A 22,805-nucleotide genomic window follows, 5' to 3' on the forward strand; every position below is an offset into this window, starting at 1 on the left:
GAGAGAGAGGCTTCAATTACAACATAGAGTGTCAGAGAGAGAGAGAGAGAGAGGCTTCAATTACAACAGAGTGTCAGAGAGAGAGAGAGGCTTCAATTACAACATAGAGTGTCAGAGAGAGAGAGAGGCTTCGTGTACAACACAGAGTGACAGAAAGAACGAGGCTTCATGTAAAAAAAAAGCCTGACAGAGAGAGAGAGAGAGAGAGACATAGAAAAAGAGAGAGAGAGAGAGAATGAGGCTGCATGTACCCCACAGGGTGACAGGGAGGATGAGGGAGCCACCTCATTGTTTACAACTTAAGAGTCGAATTGAAACAGAGACCATCCAGAATTGAACAATGACCCGTCTTTTCAATATTTAAACCACAATTACTTGTAGCAACTAATTGATCGATCTCGCCTGTCTTTCCACCTTGATATGACATGATCGATAAACCGATCGATCAGCAGAAACAATTAACCGAAACAATTAACAGCCTTAATATTTTACAGCTTTCAAAAAGTGTTTCTGTAATACCCATTAGCGAAGTAGAACCTGTTTTGTTTCGTTGTTAGGGCTTTTGTTATTGTTTTTAGTTTTCCTAGTTTAGGTTTGAATTTTGTTTCGCAGCTTTTGATGTCTGTGTGAAATATAAGAACAAATTTTTTATATTTATGTCTATGAGAACAGCAAAAAAAAAAAATACCTCGTTGCTAGATGTATGAAACATTCCCATAAAGCATCTTGACCTCAATTACGTGCCAGAGGAGATTTTCACGAGAAACTATACAATGTCAAGGACGATTCACTGTTGCCAACTAAATATTTGAGAATCGAGCAATAATTTTTAATTTTTCAATTATATCATCGCTAGATAGTTTCTCATTTATTTTAAAATAAGGTTAATAGAATGACAGTCTAATCCACGGACCTATTATACTTAGGCTGTGCTATTCTGGCCAGTAGTTCAGGTTTGGTCCCTTCTCCTGAAACGATAGCTCCTAGATATTTAAAATAACTTGTCAATTGTCAGCGGTTAGCCTCCAATACTTATGGTCTTTTTATATAGCCCTGTTGGCTATTGGTCATAATTTTTGTTCTCGGCATTGATTTGCATACCATATTGTTGTAAATCTAAGGCAGACAACTCAACGAAAGGTAAGAGGTAATAATAAGCGATGTAATCATTACAGCTAGTATAAACAAATACTTAGACATGGACTCCAGCCATCAAGTCCCAGAGTGTCTTAAGTTCCACCAGTTCCACCAGTCCTTTTCTGTCTAATTACCAGTACAGACCACCGACACACTTTCCAGTGCCGCCCCAGGTCCTCAACGCAGTTTACAGATAGCACAAAGGACGGCTGTTGGGCCAATCTTCTTATCTTATATAATACAGACGTTACTTCAAAAAAGATGATTACGTCCATTTAGTCATGCATATTAACCAATGACTTAAATTCTGCCAAGTCACTGGTTTTCCTGGCTAGCTCAGGCAACCCATTCCATAGTCTAATAGCACTAAGGAAGAAGGAGTATTTATTCAAATTTGTCCTAGCATATGGGACGAGGAATGTGCTTTATCTTTGGGTCTTTCAGAGTATTTTATTAAATTTTGTTTTTGTATTTGAAGATTATGGTTCAATGTTTTATGTATAATTGCTACTTTACTTTTGAGTCTTCTGTCCTGAAGGCTTTCTAAATTTAGTGGCCAAGAACAAGTGTAGCTTATTAGCTTGAGTTTAGGGTAATCTTCTACAAGGAGTTTAAAACATACAGCAACTAGAGGCGAAAAAAAGATTTGTTTATTTGTTTGTTAAAGTACTGGTCGATTTTGTCATGGTCATATGCACTGGTCAGTGCAAGACAGCTCAGACTCTAATAACTTGCAGATCACTTCAGCCGGATCTACAACAGTCCTAGTCTCAACATGTCTTCTACTCCTTGTGTTGAATGGTGCTCTGGTGCGCACCATCAGTGTGGTGCGGGAGCGGAGTTACGACAATATGTTGCTCTTCTTTTTTCCACGCCTGACCACCTATGGTGTCCACAAAGTGCAAGTTCGTAATTCTTCTTCCTCCAATGCGTACTGTAATAACACAGGACGCGTAGAAGCTGAGTGTAATCGGATTTTTCCTTAGTGACGTGACGAGTAATTAAAAGTAGGATTACGAACTAGAGAGAGTAACGGACAAGACGCCTTAGAGGACGACACTAGGCTAGCGACGACAGAGGACTGTGCCCTTTTTATTGTTCATTAAATAGTTTGAAGTTATCAGCCTGCGTTATCAAGTATATTCATTGTTATTCTGTTGTGTCTTCAACGAACTCGCATGCAACACCAACATCTATAACCATCAACAGTACACAGCCTTCGTAACCTCCAATATCCTTTCAAGCGTGACATTGAAGAGTTGTTAAAAGTAGACTTGTCTTACTCCAACTGTGGTTTTAAAGTAGTCCCCAGTGTTATTGTTGAAGTACACTAGTGGCCTGGTCGTGCATTTGACCATGACAAAGCAGACCGGTGCAAGTATGGAAAAACTGACCAGTAGATATGACCATGACAAAACAGATCAGTTCATATGACCATGACAAAACAGATCAGTTCATATGACCATGACAAAACAGACCAGTGTATATGACCATGACAAAACAGACCAGTGCATATGACCATGACAAAACAGACCAGTGCATATGACCATGACAAACTGACCAGTGCATATGACCATGACAAACTGACCAGTGCATATGACCATGACAAAACAGACCAGTGCATATGACCATGACAAACTGACCAGTGCATATGACCATGACAAAACAGACCAGTGCATATGACCATGACAAACAGACCAGTGCATATGACCATGACAAAACAGACCAGTGTATATGACCATGACAAACAGACCAGTGCATATGACCATGACAAACTGACCAGTGCATATGACCATGACAAACTGACCAGTGCATATGACCATGACAAAACAGACCAGTGTATATGACCATGACAAACTGACCAGTGCATATGACCATGACAAAACAGATCAGTTCATATGACCATGACAAAACAGACCAGTGCATATGACCATGACAAACTGACCAGTGCATATGACCATGACAAAATCGACCAAACAAATAAACAAATCTAACCCGAATTTAGGCTTCTTTTTTTTCGCCTCTAGTTGCTGTATGTTTTAAACTCTTTGTAGAAGATTACCCTAAACTCAACTCAAGCTAAGAAGCTACTCTGGTTCTTGGCCACGAAAACAAACACGAACATACAGATGTTGGCTCATACTCAATCACGAGCACGTGCGTACTGAAAACACACACACACACAAACAATCCCAAAAGTAAACATGCTTTTTATTTGGTCACAGCCACATACACACACACACACTTTTTGTCAAACACATGTTCATACACATTTTTTTTTTACTATTTAAAAAAAAACAACAACAACACAATATCACCTCAAATTGCAGAAATCCGATAAATATTTGAATCCGCGACACACAAGCCAAATGGATGTGAACTGTCATCATCAAATGATGAACGCATTCTTCTAACAAGCAAAATATAATAAAAGTTATTTAAGGCAAGAACAACACAATTACAGCTACATGTATCGATATTGTAAGATTTATTTCCCTTTTTTTGATATAATGATCTTCAACTCTGAAGGAATTTTTGAAATATATAAGACCAACAATCAAAAGTGTATTACTAACCATTACATACGACTATGTATGCCTATGTAGGCTTAGTATATTTTTTTTACAATACCTCTATTCAAGCCAGAACTTCATGGAAGAACCTGGGTGGGTGGAACCTGAATGGACGCAGATATCAAAATCGGATCTATTGATTTTCCTATAATTCTATACTTGGTGTATATTTTTTCTTAAAAGGACTTTTTGCGTTCCGGAATTTCCGAAAGTAAGGCATTATTGTACGTACCGTCTGCTAATGAACGTCAAGTTTTGATGACGCAATAAACCTCTTTTCCAATGTAATCTACATCTATGTAAAAAATTAAACAAGCGTTTTTGAGATGTTTTCTATGAGCCTCATGAAGTTCATTTATTACTCTAAATACGGTAAGCTTCAAGAATGTAAAATACTAGACTAGTTCTTATCAATATTAACAGCATGTGGTAGACATGTTAATAGCTGGGGCTGGACTAATTAAACAAAGAAAAAATAATTAACATAGATAATGAGGACAGGGGCTTGCTCTTTCAACATTCATCTGTTAATAAAATCAAAATAATCTCTCTATGAGAAACAAAGATTATTTAATCACTTTTGACGTTGTATAAAGGAACTATTGTCTTATCTTATCTTATACGATACAGACGTTACTTCAAAAAAGAAGATGATTACGTCCTACGCGTCATGTATGTATTTTTTGTAAAATATCTTCTATGCTTTTATTGTTACATTATTATGTAACACGAGGTTGTTACATGTATTATATCATTTATTACAGACGTTAATTTTAAAAAAGAAGATAATTACGTCCTACGCATTTCATGTGTCCATCTAGTCATTCATGTTAATCAATGACTTAAACTCCGCTAAGTCGTTGGTTTTCCTGGCTGATTCAAGCAACCCATTCCATTCTCTATTGGTACTTAGGAAGATGTTATTTAACCTTGGTTATGCCAATAATAGAATATGCGTCCTCTGTTTGAGATCCGTCAACTCAAGAAAAAACTGGAACAGACACAAAATAGAGCAGCGAGATTCATAACAAACGAAAATTCACATTTGATTAATGTAACACTTTTAGTAAAATCACTTAATTTAGAAAGCCTTCAGGAAAGAAGACTTAAAAGTAAAGTAGCAATTATACATAAAACACTGGACCATAATCTTCAAATACTAGAACAAAATTTAATAAAATACTCTGAAAGACACAAAGATAAAGGCACATTCCAAATCTGTACAAAAGCTCCTTCTTCCCTAGTGCTATTAGAGCATGGAATGAGTTGCCTGAGCTAGCCAGGAAAACCAGTGACTATGCAGAATTTAAGTCATTGGTTAATATGCATGACTGAATGCATGACGCGTAGGACGTAATCATCTTCTTTTTTGAAGTAACGTCTGTATTGAATAAGATAAGATAAGGAGCACTTGTAAGAATTTGTTGTAGCGAATGGAGTGACAAATGTGCCTCTTACATGTATTATTTAAGCTACATTTCTGTCCGTTAAAAAACATAAGACACACACACACAATGTCACCAGCACTCACACACACACACACACACAATGTCACCAGCACTCACACACACACAAACACAATGTCACCAGCACTCACACACACACACACAATGTCACCAGCACTCACACACACACACTTAGACCAGTGAAACGAGTGCATGTCCGGAGTTGTCTGCAAGAAAAACAAAATGGCCAATTGAATTTTCTCTACTCGAGGCGCGAATGAAATTCCTATTGATCTTTTTGATTGGCTGGCCAAAACGAGGGGACACAATCAACAATAACTTGGTTAGGTACATTACATAACAAGAGAGGGGGGGGGAGTTGTTAGTTGTGGCAGGGGACATAACCAAGCATTGGACTGCACTAGACCAGCAGCACTAGAGTTACCTCCACCCAATGTTATTTCTTTTTAACAAAATTACTTTACCTTTTCCTTCTGTTTCTTCCACCTATCCAACATCTAGGGACATCTAGACCTGACTAGATAAGTCTAAAAGCTCTTATCTTATAAAATACGGACGTTACTTCAAAAAAAAAAAGAAGATGATAATTTGTAAAAATGATTTACATGTTTCGGATGTTCCTTCAGAGTTGGATATAGTTTACTTAGAAGTCCAAACCTCCCGCAGGACGATGGGGGATGGGAGCGGGCAGACACAGTGAAAAAAAAAATCCCCACACTCACAGAATATCGCAACAAAAGAAAATATTACTTGATATTTATATATAAAGAAAATTTTATTGAAATTAAAGTTCCGGCCACGTAGTTAAAAGTGTAGGGGGCGCGGTGGCAGAGTGGTTAAGCGCTCGGCTTCCGAACCTGGTGTCATGGGTTCGAATCTCGGTGAAGACTGGGATTTTGAATTTCGGGATTATTAGGGCGCCCCTGAGTCCACCCAACTCTAACGAGTACCTGACTTTAGTTGGGGAAAGTAAAGGCGGTTGGTCGTTGTGCTGGGCACATAACACCCTGCTTGTTAACTGTTGGCCAAAGAAACAGATGACCTTAACATCATCTGCCCCATGGATCGCAAGGTCTGAAAGGGGGACTTTACTTTTACTTACTTAAAAGTATACACGAACTAAGCAAAAGAAGACTGGTTTTCAACTTTCAAAACCTTCGTACACTAAATTTGATGAAGCATTGGCCATTAGTAAAAAGATTTATTGCATATTATATATACAGGAATAAAACAACTCAAGATACTGAAATTTGCCCCCCAAAAAGAATTAAATGAATGACATAAATGGGAATCATATTGAAGCATGTCTTTCCAACAAGAAAAAATACCAATTATTAAGAATAACAAAAAAAAAAACTTTAAAAAAATAAAACTACTTTTATTCAAAGAAGATAAGTCACACAGACTAAAAATTCAAAATACCTAGGTGTTATAATAAATGAAAATGTAAACATATTGATGAAATTATTAAATTATAAATCTAAAATGTTGTATAATCTTAGGTTTTTCTGTATCCTCTGTTTGGGACTCCTCAACTCAAGATATTATAAAGAAACTAGATCAGATGCAACTCACAGCCGTGAGATTTATAACAAACGAATGTTCACATTTGAGAGTAACAACTTTAGTAAAATTGCTAAATTTAGAAACCCTTCAGAATACTTAAAAGTAAAGGAGCATTCATTCATAAAACCCTAAACCATAATTTTCAAATACAAAAACAAAACTAATGAAATATTCAGTAAAGCACAAAGATACATGCACATTCCCTATTCCATTTGCTAGGACAAATTTGTACAAGTGCTCAAGCAAGGTATGTATTGCCGGGGGATATTCCAGCTACCGTCGCCTCAGCGTGGCGCCCCCGTGGATACGTCCGCCAGGGGATGCGGATAGGCTAAGAATGGTAGCGCACATAGCTCTCAGTGAGCTACCACTCGTACGGTCGAGAGACTGTACACTGCACGTGGTAGGGATGTAACAAAGGCTCGCTAACCCGTCCAAAACCCCACTGATTCGTTCCCCAACGGGGGCCATACGCGCTGTGATGGACCCTCGCACGGGTTCGGTGGGACATAATAGGCATACGAAAGGCCCCCACGCAGGCTCGGCCTCCGGCCTCGCACGAGAGGGGGATACTCGTGTGGGGCTCAAGGGGGTCGTGTCCAGCGACATACCGGACGAGAGTACATGATCGTTTCGGATAAGGCGGGATTTCGGACAGAGGGATTGGTGAAGAGCCGATGCCTCATCCTGGCCATGGATAAAAGCCTTTCCTTGGTCAAGAGGTCCATAAAAGGGAACCGGAAGTTCTCGGACCTTCAGGACATCTGAAACAGGTATGTATTGCCTGAATCAGCCAGTAAAACCAACGACTTAGCAGAGTTTATGTAACTAGATGAAAAGCTTGGGTGTAATTATCTTCTCTACATAAGTAAATGTAATCAATAAAAAGAATCAATAAAAAGAAGAAACAGTTACCCAATCCGTAAAAAAAAAGTTCTGGAACATATTACAATCGGAAACGTCTTCCAAGCATTCTGAATAGTCCAAACCATTTGATGATTGACTGGACAACGCCATCACCTATAAAGTGTCCAGCTCTTAGCCTGTCCTGTCAGAACTACCCTTCCAGATCACAGCGTCACAAGGGAAGATAATTTGATGAAAGCAGGGAATGGGCCGAGCCGTTCTTCAACTATTCCCAAAGGGACATCGGAGAATCGAGTGAGATCTCAAGTAGAATTGAAAGAGTTAGCAGTGGCGCCTCGCCCTCACTCTGCATACACGGAGAAACGAGGTCAAGAGATGGTCAATTGGAATGTAGTTCCGGTAAATAGAATACGAACCATTAGGCTGCGTGGTATGCGCTCAGGGATATCGTCTCAATGGTCCTGGATCGAATCCTTCCCGCTGCTCTCCCACTCCAGGTTTGAGCTAGGAGGTAAACCAAAACATACGCGCACGAAAGAGTTAGCAATGGCGCCCCATCCAAACACACAAACTACTTACGCACAAACACTACATTTAGAGACGGAGATGTCAATCTTGATGGTCCGTTCTTCTCGAGTTATGATAAATACAAAAACCTAAACACCTACATGTAGTTATAAACGAAACAAATATTCAAATAAATACAAAAACCTAAACACCTACATGTAGTTATAATCGGAACAAATATTTAAAATGAAAAAAAAAAAAAAACTTCTGTAGTCCAGTAGTCAACGCAAGTCAGAAACTACAAAATTTAAGAAAAAAAAAGTCGATGCGGCTTCCTGTTCTAAGCAGATATTAGGATCATCTTACTATAATTATAATACAATATTATAATATAATAATACTATAATTGTTAGCTTTTTTGGCCATAGTGTTAAGAAAATGGGGGCGTGTGGTTAAGTGCTTGGCATGCGAGCAGAGGGGCCGCGAGTTTGAATCCTGGTGAAAACTGGGATTTTGAATTTCAGGACCCTAACCCTAACCCCAGATCTAATGGGTGCCTGACATTAGTTGGAGAAAGTAAAGGCGGTTGGTCGTTGTGCTGGCCACGTGACACCCTTGTTAAACGTGCTCCACAGAATCCGATGACCTTTACGTCATCTGCCCTTAAGATCGCAAGGTCGGAAAAGTGTACTTCACCTTTACGCTCTTTAACTCTTTCTCTCCGTAATTATTTAACACATTCTAGTGGAATCAACGTTGGTATCGTCAGTTAGGAGAGAAAGAGTTAACAAAATACATGGTTGTTTAAAAAAATATAAAAAAACATAGATCTATGTGGTTTCCCATAATATGCCCAATACTGTTCCGACAGGCCCCGTCTTCAAACTGAGCCAGGTACAAGGGCAGACTATTTGAGAACTTGTACATTTCTTTGAAGACATATGCTCACTCCCCATAGATCTCAGACGGACAACACGCTACACCACTTTTAAGAAGAACCTATTTGATTAAAACTTTTTGTCATTTTAGCTGTCGTGTTTGTGTTTGTAATGTTATCACAGCGCCTTGAGCCTACATTTTGTTTGTTAACAGCGCTTTATAAATAAAATTATTATTACTAACTATTCTGTACACTAATTACTTTCAGTATGAAACATCAAACTACATTTAAAATTTTGAACTGCATAAGTAATATTTGTTTTATGAATAATTAAATTCGTAGGAATGCCATACAAAGGAAAGACTATTTTTTAATGGAGGGGAATATACTCTAGATCCAAAAATGTTTCTTATTGTTCGGTCAGGAAATGGACTCACGTCTGCTGAAATCCCAACCATTTAGCAAATATCCTTCCGCGAGCCAAACAACCGAGAATAAATGGGAGGCAATTCTTTTTTTACTCTAATTATAAGGGACATGTTTCTAGGTTGGGGGGGGGGGCGAAGGAAAAGATAAAATCTGGCGGTGTTTGTTTGGTAACTTTGGATCAGATGTTCCATAATGTCTCTCTTTTTTTTTTTTTCTGTCGAAGAAAGTCCATGCAGAGGAGAAGACATATATTATTTCATCTATTCCAGACGTTAATTCGAAAAAGAAAATAATTACATTCTATGCATTTCTTATCTTATCTTATATAATACAGACGTTACTTCAAAAAAGAAGATGATTACGTCCTACGCGTCATGCATTCAGTCAAGATTATTAACCAATGGCTTAAATTCAACCAAGTCACTGGTTTTCCTGGCTAGCTCAGGCAACCCACTCCATGCTCTAATAGCACTAGGAAAGAAGGAGTATTTGTACAAATTTGTCCTAGCATATGGGATGAGGAATGTGTCATTTAGTATGTTAATCTAGTTGTCACGAGTCGAGTCTGTGACCTATTTCGACCAGTTTCTAGAAGCTCGAGTTCAAACCAGTGCAAGTGTCCAGCGTAAACAAGTTAATTTTAGGTATCCAATCAAAGAAAGGGGTTAAGGAAAAAATAGCACACGTCAGCTTCTAGAAGGTCAAAGTTATTAAAATAATTAGGGGAGAAGTTTCCATGATTCTGGAATGTACGATTAAGAAAGGTATAAATTGAGGGAAAGTCAGTTAGACGGGGTCCTCGCTCAGTCCTCGATTAGTAATAAGTTTTGTGATATTAGCGGGTCCATTAAGTAAAGTTTTAGTAATTGAAGTTGAAGTTATACTAAGTGAAGTTTTATGTATCTTTAAGTTTTATTTATGAAGTCTCAAGTTGTTATTGAATTAAGAAGTTAATTTGATGTGAAAGTTGAAGAAGTTATTAAAGAAGTTTGAAGAAAATACAGAGAGATGTTTCTTTCTTCATTTCATTGAATTGTCAAGTTTAATCATATAATCCCCGGCAAGTGTGATGGTCATTTCATATGAATTCATCAAATTATTAATACAATCCTTCGGCAAGTTCATCACACTAGTCATGCAAGTTTATCAATTACTTAAACTCTGCTAAGTCATTGTTTTTTCCTGGCTGATTCAGGCAACCCATTCCATTCTCTGATGGCTTTGTTCATAGCATAAGGAATAAGAAATGTGTCTGTGTCCAAGCCTATTGACTAGAGACAAAACACATTATTAACACAATCGTCATCCCAACAGCAACAAATGCATGTGAGACATGGAAGTCATCTGCCAAAATTGAGAAAAGACTAAATGTGGCTCCACAAAAATGGCTAAGGCGGATTTTAAGAGTCAGACTAGGAAATCCTATGCCGAACTTGGAGTCGACCACTTAGTGAGGTTTCGAAACAATTGAAAGCTATCCAAAAACAGCCATCCATATATACACTGACGGATCAGCCTTCAAAGCCACCATCAATGCTGGTCTTGGTGCCTTCCTGGTCTTCGCCAAAAATAAACACTTTGAGATAAGTGCACCCTATGGCGACTACAACTCAAACTTCCAAGCCGAAATTGAGGCAATTACCATAGCACTACAGACAGTGGAAAACAAATTATATGAAGGAGTGCAACCACCATCAGATATTGTTGTCTTTACAGACTCCCAATCCACTCTTCAAGCACTTAACAGCAGCACCCCAAAAAGCCCAAGAAAGTTGACAACACTAATAGTGATAATACACCAGATGATGACAAAATTAAACATCAACATCACATTACAGTGGATCCCTGGACACTTTGGCGTCATGGGAAATGAAAGGGCAGATAAGCTTTCAAAGGCAGGATCATCTATGGAAAAACCAATTAAATAAACCCACACAACTCCCCCATTGCAGACACTGCGCCCACCCCTTTGAAACCGTAAACCATATCCTCTTTGAATGCCCCTTCCTAATCCACCTTAGGCAGACCCTACTACCACTTCAGCCCAACATTACCAACACCCTGTACGGCAGTGCTGAACAACTGAAGAAAACAGCACACTTTTTTTCCTTGGCACAGTCTGCAAAAGAGCTGACAGCTCAGCAGCAAAAAGCTGGCTAGAAGAAGAGGAAGAGGTTCTGACACAGGCTTGCGGGACATGCTCTCCGATTAAATGAACTAGGGATACCAAGAGGCTGCCAAAGGTTGCGATGACATGGAGGCCATAATAAGGAAAAGAGCTTCCTTACGTTTTATTCTTCTGTCCTGTAGCGTCTCTGTGTTAACTCTTTCTCTCCTAACTGACGATACCAACGTTGATTTCACCAGAATGTGTTATATAATTACGGAGAGAAAGAGTTAATAGATTTTACTAACGGTGCTATTCTAATCAGATGTGAATATCCTTTTGTTATACCTCTCACTGCTCAATTTTGTATTTGTTCTAGTATCTTTTGTTTTCTTTAGTTGAGGGACCCCAAACAGAGGAATCATAGGCCCTATTCTAATATTGGCAAAACATAAATTAAATAGCATTTTAGTTTTATGTTTTTTCTCTGGAATACAATGTTCACTTAAAACGTCAAAGTTTTTAAATATATGTGTGGGAAGCGTGGTCGAGATGCTAAGTACGCTTGAACTTGGCTTGGCTACCTATGAAGGGGGCTCGAGATCCATTCTTCTCGAGGTTCGACACCCGACTCGCGTGATACCTAGACTCCTAGATACCCCTTCCCCCCACTGGTTCACAACTGAGCGCTTCGAGCATGCAATAAGCATTTATAAAAGCCATAATGGATAAAGGGCTGAACACAGACCGGGATAAATTAGTGATGAAACTACTTGGAGCTTAGACTTTTTAAAAAATTTAATTAAAAGATGTCTGGGTGGTCAGAGGGACAGCAAAAAAAAAAAAAAAATGTGTAACTGTTCCAACATCTTGTCCATCTGCTTAAAATCTACTTCCAAATCTCGGCGCCATGCAGGCTATCTCTGGGCCGTCCCTTCTTTATCCTCCCTTTTGGGGGCTCAAGGTGAAGGTTCTCATGTTGGATGCTAAGACCGATTCGTAACAGTGCTCCTTCTTCCCTCGTGGGAACCAACGAGGAACTCCAATGACTTAGCACACCTTAAGCCTACAGTTTTTCATAACTAAATCAACTCTTGTATTGGCATAAGACGTTATTATCTTCCGTTTGATGAAATGTCTACAATTTATAGGTTAAGATAAGGTGAGGCTATGTCTGCATGTAGGCCTAGAGCTACTTTGATATGGCCTACGAAACTTTGCATTAGTTGGGACCAAAACTTGATAACTTTTGGCATATTGGTACCGGTACTGTAGTATATAGCCTAATTCTACTCCAAACTTTCATTTCACTAACACATTAGGGAGGTAACACAATGACTTTATTGAAACTTAGAATTTCACTATTTGTCCTTCCGTGGATTTTATAATCTTCTGACCTATATAAAAAAAAAAATGAGAGAGAAGACAACTCTCAGCGACAAAAAAAATTAAAATGGCAGCCCCCAGTGAAAATGCAGTTGTCATAAAAGCAGGACCCGAAAGAAAGATATTCTCGGATACAACAGGTTATTACAAATTTTCAAGGCCTTTGCAGATATAAATCTAGACTCTAGTTATTCGTTTACGACAGAAGATAGATCTAGATTTATTGTCGTCTCGATGACGATGTTTCTGCCCGCCGCCATCTCCAGGGTTTTGTTTTTCTATCAGCTTTAACTTTAAAGTTTAAAACAATTCTTTACTTTATGTATCTCAGTGAATCCATCTTCTGTGCTATTTGGTACATTCTTACCCCAAAACAAACTGGTTTTTTTTTGTCTTTGTTATTCGGGAGTTTTTTTGTTTTTTTTCAGATCACTGTCTTTTCACAATGTATAAAAAAAAAAGAATATTTTAAAATATTTATTAATGGCTTCCTCTTTTACTAAAATAAAATTCAAGAAAGGTTATACTTGACAGAAAATTAACCATCTCTTTCATTTTGCTGAACATTCTTCTAGACAAGCATACAAGATACATAACTTCTGACTAGCAATTGTCATATTTCTTCTATTATGTGAAAAAAAATTCTTTTGTGCCAGGGCCAGATACTCTAAAAAGTGCTTAAAAATAAGATTTTTTATTTGTAGAGTACTTAACTTGTCTGCACAACCTTTTATGCCAAACTGCGGAACTAATAGATTTTAGTTTATGTTTAGATTTGTCTCAATTCAGAATAGATCCATTCTTCTATTTAATAGTAGCATTAATATGTTCTTTTTGTTTTATTAAGGGGCAAGAACTCATAGATTAACTGCACATCAGATTCCAGATGAAATATTAAATGATGAGAAACTCAATACTGCAATAAAACAGGTTAGAGGATTCTTGTATACTTTTATCACCAGTTAGTAATTGAATCTTTTACTTAAGATATTCGTGGTTAATCATTGATAGATGTACAGTTTAATCCAGTTATACAGACCAAATATGGAGACACATTCATTTTGGTCCTAATAACTAGTAGTTCTGACAGACTAGAATTTGTAATGTTATAGGATTTGCTTTAGTACTTTAGGATTCAGTCCAAATATGTGGCTGGTCCAAATAACCGGTGTCCCGGTTAACCAGATTTGACAGTAAATGTGAATACAAATAAATCTTTATTCAATTTTATTTGAGGTTTTTGACAAAATTTAACTAGAATGATAGAAAAGAAAAGTTCCCCTTTAAGACCATGTAGTCTAGAGGGCAGATGATGTTAAGGTCATTTGTTTCCTTGACCAATGTTTAACATGCAGGGTGTCATGTGGACAGCACAATGACTAACCGTCTTTACTTATCCATTAGAGTGGACTCAGGAGCACCCTAAAAATTCCCTAAGTTCAAAATCCCATTCTTCACCGAGATTTGAAATCAGGAGCCCAGGTTTGGAAGACAAGCACTTTACCACCGCACCCTGACTAGAATGATAGTGGCAGGAAGAGAACATTTATTTTTAATTTTGTTCCACATTGAGTTTTTTTTTTTTTTACTTTCTAAATGAAGAGCTACTTGAGAAGTTTTTTTGGTTTTAGATTGAAAATACAATGTATTTATTCAGAAGCAGCGTTAGTTTATTGGATAACAGTTTACTTTTGGTAATGTGTCTGCTGGATAATGTTTTCCAAACTAATGTATTCCTATATTCATTTTCTTCTATTTACTCTGGAGATAGTGTGTGATATTTTTTAAAGGGAACAACTGTACATTGGAATTTTTAAAATTATTTTGTTTAAATATTTTCAATCCACCTAATTCAAATGGTTACCTGACTTAAGCTTGAGTAAAGGCAATTGGTCCTTGTGCATGTCACATGACACTCTCGATAACCATTGGCCATCATCTGCCTATAGATATCAAGATCTGAAAGGAGAACTTTACTTTTTTTTTTTTTTTTTGTACTATTTTAAAATCTCTTTTCATCTTTCTGAGTCATCTGTTACATTTACATTTTCATCTTATCAGTCAAATAAATGTTTTCTGTATTGCTGTTTATTTATAAGATAAGATTGTTGAAAGAGACCATGTTCCTCTTTGCTTTGTTAAAATTTGTTTTTACGTTTTTTTAATGTTTGTTTTTTAAAATGTCCACATATTTACACTCTGTTTAAAATCTTTTTCAATTCATCTTTATGAATATTTATTTTTTTCTCTTATCAAGACTTAGTTTCACTTTGTTTTTGTACTTTTAAATACTTGACAAATGAGATTCAAGGGACGTTGGGCTAACTTGTAAGAATGTAACTTTGAATTATATCATATGTATCACACAATTATGTCTGAATTTTTCCTTTTCCTTCTATAGCTACCAGAAAATTATAACTTTGAAATTCACAAAACAATTTGGAAAGTTCGACAGACATGCTCAAAGCGAGTTGCCTTACAGTTCCCAGAAGGCCTTCTGCTTTATGCTTGTGTTATCGCTGATATTATTGAAAGGTAACTTATCAGGGCTTTACAATTTCTTTTAAAATATAAACATACAGTACAGTGTGTTGACTTTTTACTTTCCGGTTTATTTTTTTTTTATTAACACAGTAATCATGGAAGAGTTTAAAAACAAATATTCTTAGTCAATGACCAAAATAATGTTGTAAACTCAAGGGCAGCAACTAAACAAGGGGAATTCAGAAAGGATGATGTTTATATTTTGGTTATATGAGGACACCGCAAATATAAACAGCAGTCTTTTTCTTCAGATCTAGTAACTCTTGCCTACAAAGTTCACTGGTGCCGCCGCTATTGTTACTGTCACAGGCAGGTCACAGATCTACGTCACTTTATATTTGTCCCAGAAATGGCTACCTTCCCAAACCACCAGGAATGTCTTCTGCTACACAGAAATGACCTTCCTCTGTTTTGCACACCTTCCTGTTTCCTGCCGTAGAGCACTTCCTATGTTCTTTCTGCTGGGCTATCCACTGGTGGTATCTCTTCAAACACTTTTACACTGTTCCCCCTTCATCTAAGAAGGGTGTAGCGGCTGAGTGGTTAAGCGCTTGGCTTCCAAACCTGGAGTCCTTCGTTTGAATCGCAGTGAAGACTGGGATTTTGAATTTCGTAATTTTTAAGGTGTCCATGGGTCTACCATGGGTACCTGACTTGAACTGGGGAAAGTAAAGGCCGTTGGTCTTTGTGCTGGCCACATGACATCCAGCTCGTTAACTGTTGGCCAAAGAAACAGATGGCCTTCCGTATAGATTGCAAGGCCTGAAAGGGGAACATTACTTTTTTTTTACTTTAACCGTCTTCTTACCCTGTGTGGAAGAAGCATCTCCCCTGCCTCTCTAAATAGCACATTCTTGTCCTGTGTTGTAATATCATGTGGGATGGCATAGATACAACATGTGTAGAAGCAATTCTAATTTAATATGTGTCAGGCTAAATGTCATATATATATATACCTATGACATTAAGCTTAACACATATTATATATTAGAATGACTTCTATATATTATATAAAATTTATATGCAAAACTATACAATATATATGTATATATAAATACTTGTTTTGCTAGCTTCACAGATGCTGATACAGTTGTTATGGGAGATGTGACTTATGGTGCCTGTTGTGTGGATGACTTCACAGCAAGAGCTCTGGGAGCTGAGCTACTGGTGCATTATGGGCACAGCTGTCTAAGTAAGACATTTCTTTATATTCTCTTTAAACACCTCACTCCTTGTTGGGATCTAGATCTTCATTTACATTGATTTTATTGATGATCAAAATCATTGATACAATGTCTATTTGAATGATTTACAGTCTGTTTATTGATTGGGTAATATTGAAAAGAAAAATAAATGTTTATTATAATTGAGTACCAGTGGTTTGTATAGCTCAATTTTCATGCTTATGGCATGCTCAGAGCACTATGGTCCTATCTCTTTGGTGGAGCTCTGGGAAAGAGGTATGTGGGAGAAGGTTTCCAGGCTGCCTTTAGGCGCTCAGCAAACACAACTTGAGCTGGGATTTGAACTCTAGCCTCTCTTGATTGATACCCAAAGGGTATTTGCGGCACATCCCACTGGACACTGACTTTGCAGCAGGAGCTCTCAGAGCTGACCTACATGTATGACATCACATCAAAGGTCATACATTCTAGTTTTTCTCTACATTGCAAATTTATCTGGTTAAGTTTTATCTACATCTCACAAACAGAAGGCATTCATATGTTGTATGTATTTTATTTCTACAGTACCAATCACACAGACAGAAGGCATCCATATGCTGTACATATTTGTTGACATCAAGATTGATACAGTGCACTTCATGGAGACACTGAAGCTAAACTTTGACCCTGGCACAAGAATGGCATTGGTCAGTACCATACAGTTTGTTGCTGCCCTGCAAGTGAGTGGACAAGGGTTTCTTTCTTGACCTCTTCTTAATTACCATCACTCTAAACATGTGTGATGTTTAGAACTTTTTAGAATTATATACACATTTCTTCTTTAAGAGAACAAATTTACAAAGCCTGGTCACTAGGTGTTGAACAGTGCATTGAGCAACCACCATTCTCTAAATGTCTCTTGTCTGATGCAATCCTTTCAGTATTTTCTAAACTTCTCTGATGCAATCAGCATTCTCTGTCTTAATAGGGTATGGTTTTGTTGATTATTTCAACTTGCAATGAGAGCCTTGGAAAATATTTACAATTAAATATTCTTTCCATCAATGGGATTGCAGAAAAAGTATAATTTACATGCTTTTCCGTCAAATGAATGAACCTTAGTTTAGAAAATATTTTTTCTTTGTAAAGTATGTTTCTAACAAAAGACATTTCATATGGTATTTACTAGAGTGCCAAGCAACTGTTGAGTCCACACTATACCGTGATCACGCCACAGAGCAAGCCTCTATCTCCTGGCGAAATACTGGGGTGTACATCTCCAAAACTCACAGACTGTGATGTCATCATGTATGTATTTCTTACTGGCTGTGTCTAGCCAATTTACATAAATATCTGTATTTGTATGAATATTATTCTTCTACTCATCATTAAAAAAAATTCTCTACTTCTCAAGTTTTGATAAAATTCTCTTTGTTTAATGTAAGTTTTTTTAAATAATACATTTTTTAATGTTTTACCGTTGATCTAATTTAGTGTTGTTTTTTATTATTTTGTTTCAAGTTATCTAGGTGATGGAAGGTTTCATTTAGAATCTATTATGATTCACAACCCAAATCTACCAGCTTACAGGTGAATGCTAGATAATTGCTATCTGATTGATTATCTTAGGCTACAGTTTGCAAAAATATTTAATTACAAGAAGACCTATTTTTAAACTTACTTTTTTTACTGTATTCTGATAATAATACATTATATGTCTCAAGGTATGATCCTTATAGTAAAGTTTTTTCTCAAGAGTACTATGACATTCAGCGCATGCATATTGTTCGACAGAAAGCTATTTCTGATGCTCAGAAGGCACAAAGAGTTGGTATCATTCTGGGCTCCTTAGGAAGACAGGGATCTCCAAAAGTCCTCGAGGTATGCAGTCTTTTTAAGTCTCAGCCTTCGTACAGCTTAATGTTTTCTTCTTCAATATTTAACCTGGGTTCTCCTTAAAGATAGACCAAAACTTTTTGTAACCTGGGTTCTCCTTAAAGATAGACCAAAACTTTTTGTAACCTGGGTTCTCCTTAAAGATATACCAAAACTTTTTGTAACCTGGGTTCTCCTTAAAGATATACCAAAACTTTTTGTAACCTGGGTTCTCCTTAAAGATATACCAAAACTTTTTGTAACCTGGGTTCTCCTTAAAGATATACCAAAACTTTTTGTAACCTGGGTTCTCCTTAAAGATATACCAAAACTTTTTGTAACCTGGGTTCTCCTTAAAGATATACCAAAACTTTTTGTAACCTGGGTTCTCCTTAAAGATATACCAAAACTTTTTGTAACCTGGGTTCTCCTTAAAGATATACCAAAACTTTTTGTAACCTGGGTTCTCCTTAAAGATATACCAAAACTTTTTGTAACCTGGGTTCTCCTTAAAGATATACCAAAACTTTTTGTAACCTGGGTTCTCCTTAAAGATATACCAAAACTTTTTGTAACCTGGGTTCTCCTTAAAGATATACCAAAACTTTTTGTAACCTGGGTTCTCCTTAAAGATATACCAAAACTTTTTGTAACCTGGGTTCTCCTTAAAGATATACCAAAACTTTTTGTAACCTGGGTTCTCCTTAAAGATATACCAAAACTTTTTGTAACCTGGGTTCTCCTTAAAGATATACCAAAACTTTTTGTAACCTGGGTTCTCCTTAAAGATATACCAAAACTTTTTGTAACCTGGGTTCTCCTTAAAGATAGACCAAAACTTTTTGTAACCTGGGTTCTCCTTAAAGATAGACCAAAACTTTTTTGTTTTTCTGTAATATTGTTAAGTTTTGGCATCAGAAATAATTAGTCTGTTGTTCATTAATATAAGTAAAGTTCTCTTGGAAACCTAAAAGTCATGTGATTCATTTTAAAACTTGAAGGGGTAAGCATTAGCAAATTTTGTCGTGTGGCTAGTATTATTGTTGTAGTTTAAATACTGCCCCAAAAAACTGTACATTTTAAAAACAGGAAATTTTCAGATACAAAATCACAACTTAGTCGACAGTTTAGACATTTATGAGTCTTTCCTTTACAATGCTTAAAATTTCTTAAGAAATTTCTTATTAATCAGGTCACATATATGTAAATTTATTTTCATAGTTTTTTATATATATTTTCCAATTGGTCAGAATCTAAAGACACGGATTGTAGCCTCAGGAAAAAAGTATGTCATTGTTTTGCTGTCAGAGATTTTCCCAGATAAACTTCAGCGAATGGACAGTGTTGATGCGTAAGTAAATATAGATGTTTCGTTACATTTATTAGCCAAAATAAAATAATTAAATAGTCCTAGATCTATTTCATCCAAGACAGCTGTCTGGCCTTATCACATGCGCTCTGAACTGTCATTTGATGGTCACAGTGGCCCAGGTTCGAACCCAGCCCACCCCTGTTCCCCGCTGCCCATGTTTGGGTGTATAGCTGCAGCAGAGGTTTGAATTCTATTTTCCTTCGGCTAGGTAGGCTGCAAGCCAAGGCTAATGAGTCCCTCCTGGCGAAGCTTACTGGTTTAGGTGCCAGTAACTCACCTTTGCCCTTTCTCCTGTTAGTGAAAACAGCTCCGCAGGCTCAATATTTGAGCCAAACGTGAAAGATCAAGAGATCAAGAGAAACTTTTTGCGAAAACTTTTACAATAATACATAAGGCAAATTAATAAATTCATATTTAATGTTGGAAGGACTACTTCATAGAACAACGAATTCCTATATGAAACAATATTCGTAGTAACGGATGATGAACATACAAAAAAAAATTTCAAATGTGCATGGTGATACATATTAATTGTTATTTTAATAGGTTTAAATTTGAATTATATCTGTAAAAAAAAAGATAGATCTCTCTAACTTATGATGTAGCTTTACATTACTTTTCAACTCTTTGACTCACTGCAGTTAGAAATTAGTTTAAAAAATTTGTTTGTGAATTTGCAAAAATGCAATACAAGTTAAGCAGGGGGTCTACCGAAAATCAGAAAACATGGCAAGGGGTCTACGAACCACTGCACTAGATGATGTAACATTCTTGATGAAATTATTGTTTGTTTTTTATTTAAAGTTCCTTTGACCACACACTTTTTTTTGACACATCTCCCCATTGCCACACACACTTGTTTATAAAAAGAAAAATTGTTAAATGCCATTTATCTAGTTATTATTTAACTTCCTCTTTTGTTTCAGGTGGGTTCAAATTGCTTGCCCCAGACTGTCAATAGATTGGGGATCTGCGTTCAGCAAGCCTCTCTTGACTCCTTATGAAGTAAGTAGTCTCTGATGTTTGTTGGTCAACAAGGAAATAATTCCTTAAGTTTGTTCAGTCCAAACTTTTTATGTGGTTCACATATTTTGCATTAAATGTTGTTAACTTAAATATTTCCAAAGCTTGTCTAGTACTATTCGGTACTCTCCTGTTTACTATTTAATGTAAGTATTTAATCATTTCTGTACTTCTTCTAACCAGTTGAATGTTGCTTTGCGACTGACTGAATGGCAAGAAACGTATCCAATGGATTACTACGCCAACGACAGTCTGGGCCCGTGGACAGTGAATAACGAAGCAAACAAAGCTAAAGTGATTAGAAAACCCAGAATCTCATTAAAGTCAACACAATGCTGTGACTCTATAGACAAAACAAAATGTGATGCATCGCCCAGTTAGAAAAATAAAAAAAAAAACTTAAAAAACAAAAACATTATTTTTGTCTGTTGCTTTTTACTTTTCTTTAACTAAATAAAAGCTGATACTCCTCTGACATGCGACTCCATGAATACTACGGCAGCAATGAGATACAGTCTGGGCAACGCTGAATGAATGAAATGTTGAAAATAAAACATACAATTATTACTGTGAATAACGTGTTGAATGTTTTGAGTGGAAACTTTTTAACTTAACTCTTTCTCTCCGTAATTATTTTCCCAGGTTTTGTAAGGAATTCTTCATTTTGCCCATTAAATTTTCACTACACTGTTATGATTGGGCTTAAATAGCTTTGATGTTTGTAAACAGAAAAAGTTGTATTTGGTATAGAATTGTATATAGTTCAAAGTCAAGTTTAAAAAATTAAACATCAATTTAATTTAATGAGATCAAAATCAACTATGGTATCGTCGATTAGGAGAGAAAGAGTTAGCCATGGTTGTGAAAGAGAATCAGTTATGAAAACATCATCAAAAATTTTTTTCTCTTCACAGTGTTCTATTTGCAATTATTCTAAATCAAAAGTATACCCCATTCTCTATTGCAGTGTTTCCCAAACTGTGTTCCAGGAAACCCCAGTGTTCCGCAAGTTCTAAATAGGTGTTCTACAAAACTACTGGAATAATTAACTAGTAGGCCATCACGTGAATTAATCTCTCTAAAAAAATAAGCAGTGTTGCGCTAAATACTCCGAATGTGCAAAGTGTTCCGTTCAAAGGAAAATGTTTGGGAACTACTGCTCTATTCAAAGTTTGTGCTGCTATGTAGGATTCTTTCTTTCCCCTATCACACGTCACCAAGAGTTATGTACACTTAAATCTAGGAGGCGCGGTGGCTAAGCGGTAAAGCGCTTGGCTTCCGAATCCGAGACAGGGGTTCGAATCCTGGTGAAGACTGGGATTTTTAATTTCGGGATCTTGGGGCGCCTCTAAGTCCACCCAGCTCTAATGGGTACCTGACATTAGTTGGGGAAAAGTAAAGGCGGTTGGTCGTTGTGCTGGCCACATGTCACCCTAGTTAACCGTAGGCCACAGAAACAGATGACCTTTACATCATCTGCCCTATAGACCACAAGGTCTGAAAGGGGAACTTTACTTACTTACTTTTAAATCTAGGGCACTGTCAGGGTTGTGTTAACGCCTTAGCTCATTTGCCCGGACCCCTGACATTCAACAGGCACCTTTGTGCTTGCAATTAACAGTCAACAAGATATTAACAATATAGATGTTTAATGAGATGAATAGACTTTATGATGACAAAGAGATGAAGTAATATCCTTGTAGGTACACATTTTACAACATAATTGTTGTATTACTGAAATAATCATCTCTCCTCCTTGCTGTCCCACTACGTAGCACATTCATGTTCACAATCACAACATAACACACAGCTGACTCGACTCTAGTATGATAAGTATCTAGTGTAGACTTCGAATCCCATGCTAACTCCCTGTAGAGACAAAAGTAAAGACAAACTAAAAAGGTCTAGTA

General features: G+C 36.9%; 1 protein-coding gene across 2 annotated transcripts; it reads left to right on the top strand.

Annotated features, from left to right (window-relative positions):
* Nucleotides 1-3,950: 3,950 nt before the first annotated feature.
* On the top strand, nt 3,951-21,308 carry LOC106076550 (2-(3-amino-3-carboxypropyl)histidine synthase subunit 1-like). 2 transcript variants are annotated; one of them, XM_056005486.1, is made up of 11 exons: nt 3,951-4,082; nt 13,766-13,848; nt 15,320-15,453; nt 16,533-16,654; nt 17,211-17,365; nt 17,815-17,933; nt 18,147-18,215; nt 18,350-18,506; nt 19,751-19,851; nt 20,799-20,877; nt 21,079-21,308. In XM_056005486.1, the coding sequence occupies exons 1-11, from the start codon at nt 4,037-4,039 to the stop codon at nt 21,274-21,276; spliced, it is 1,263 nt and encodes a 420-aa protein (XP_055861461.1). In that variant the 5' UTR covers nt 3,951-4,036; the 3' UTR covers nt 21,277-21,308. The 2 variants fall into 2 exon arrangements, with proteins under 2 accessions (XP_055861461.1, XP_055861460.1); XM_056005485.1 differs by lacking the exon at nt 3,951-4,082 and adding an exon at nt 12,956-13,058.
* The last annotated feature ends 1,497 nt before the right edge of the window (nt 21,309-22,805 follow it).

The sequence above is a fragment of the Biomphalaria glabrata genome, chromosome 12 (genome assembly GCF_947242115.1).
Source record: "Biomphalaria glabrata chromosome 12, xgBioGlab47.1, whole genome shotgun sequence".
In the NCBI taxonomy this organism is placed as follows: domain Eukaryota; kingdom Metazoa; phylum Mollusca; class Gastropoda; family Planorbidae; genus Biomphalaria; species Biomphalaria glabrata.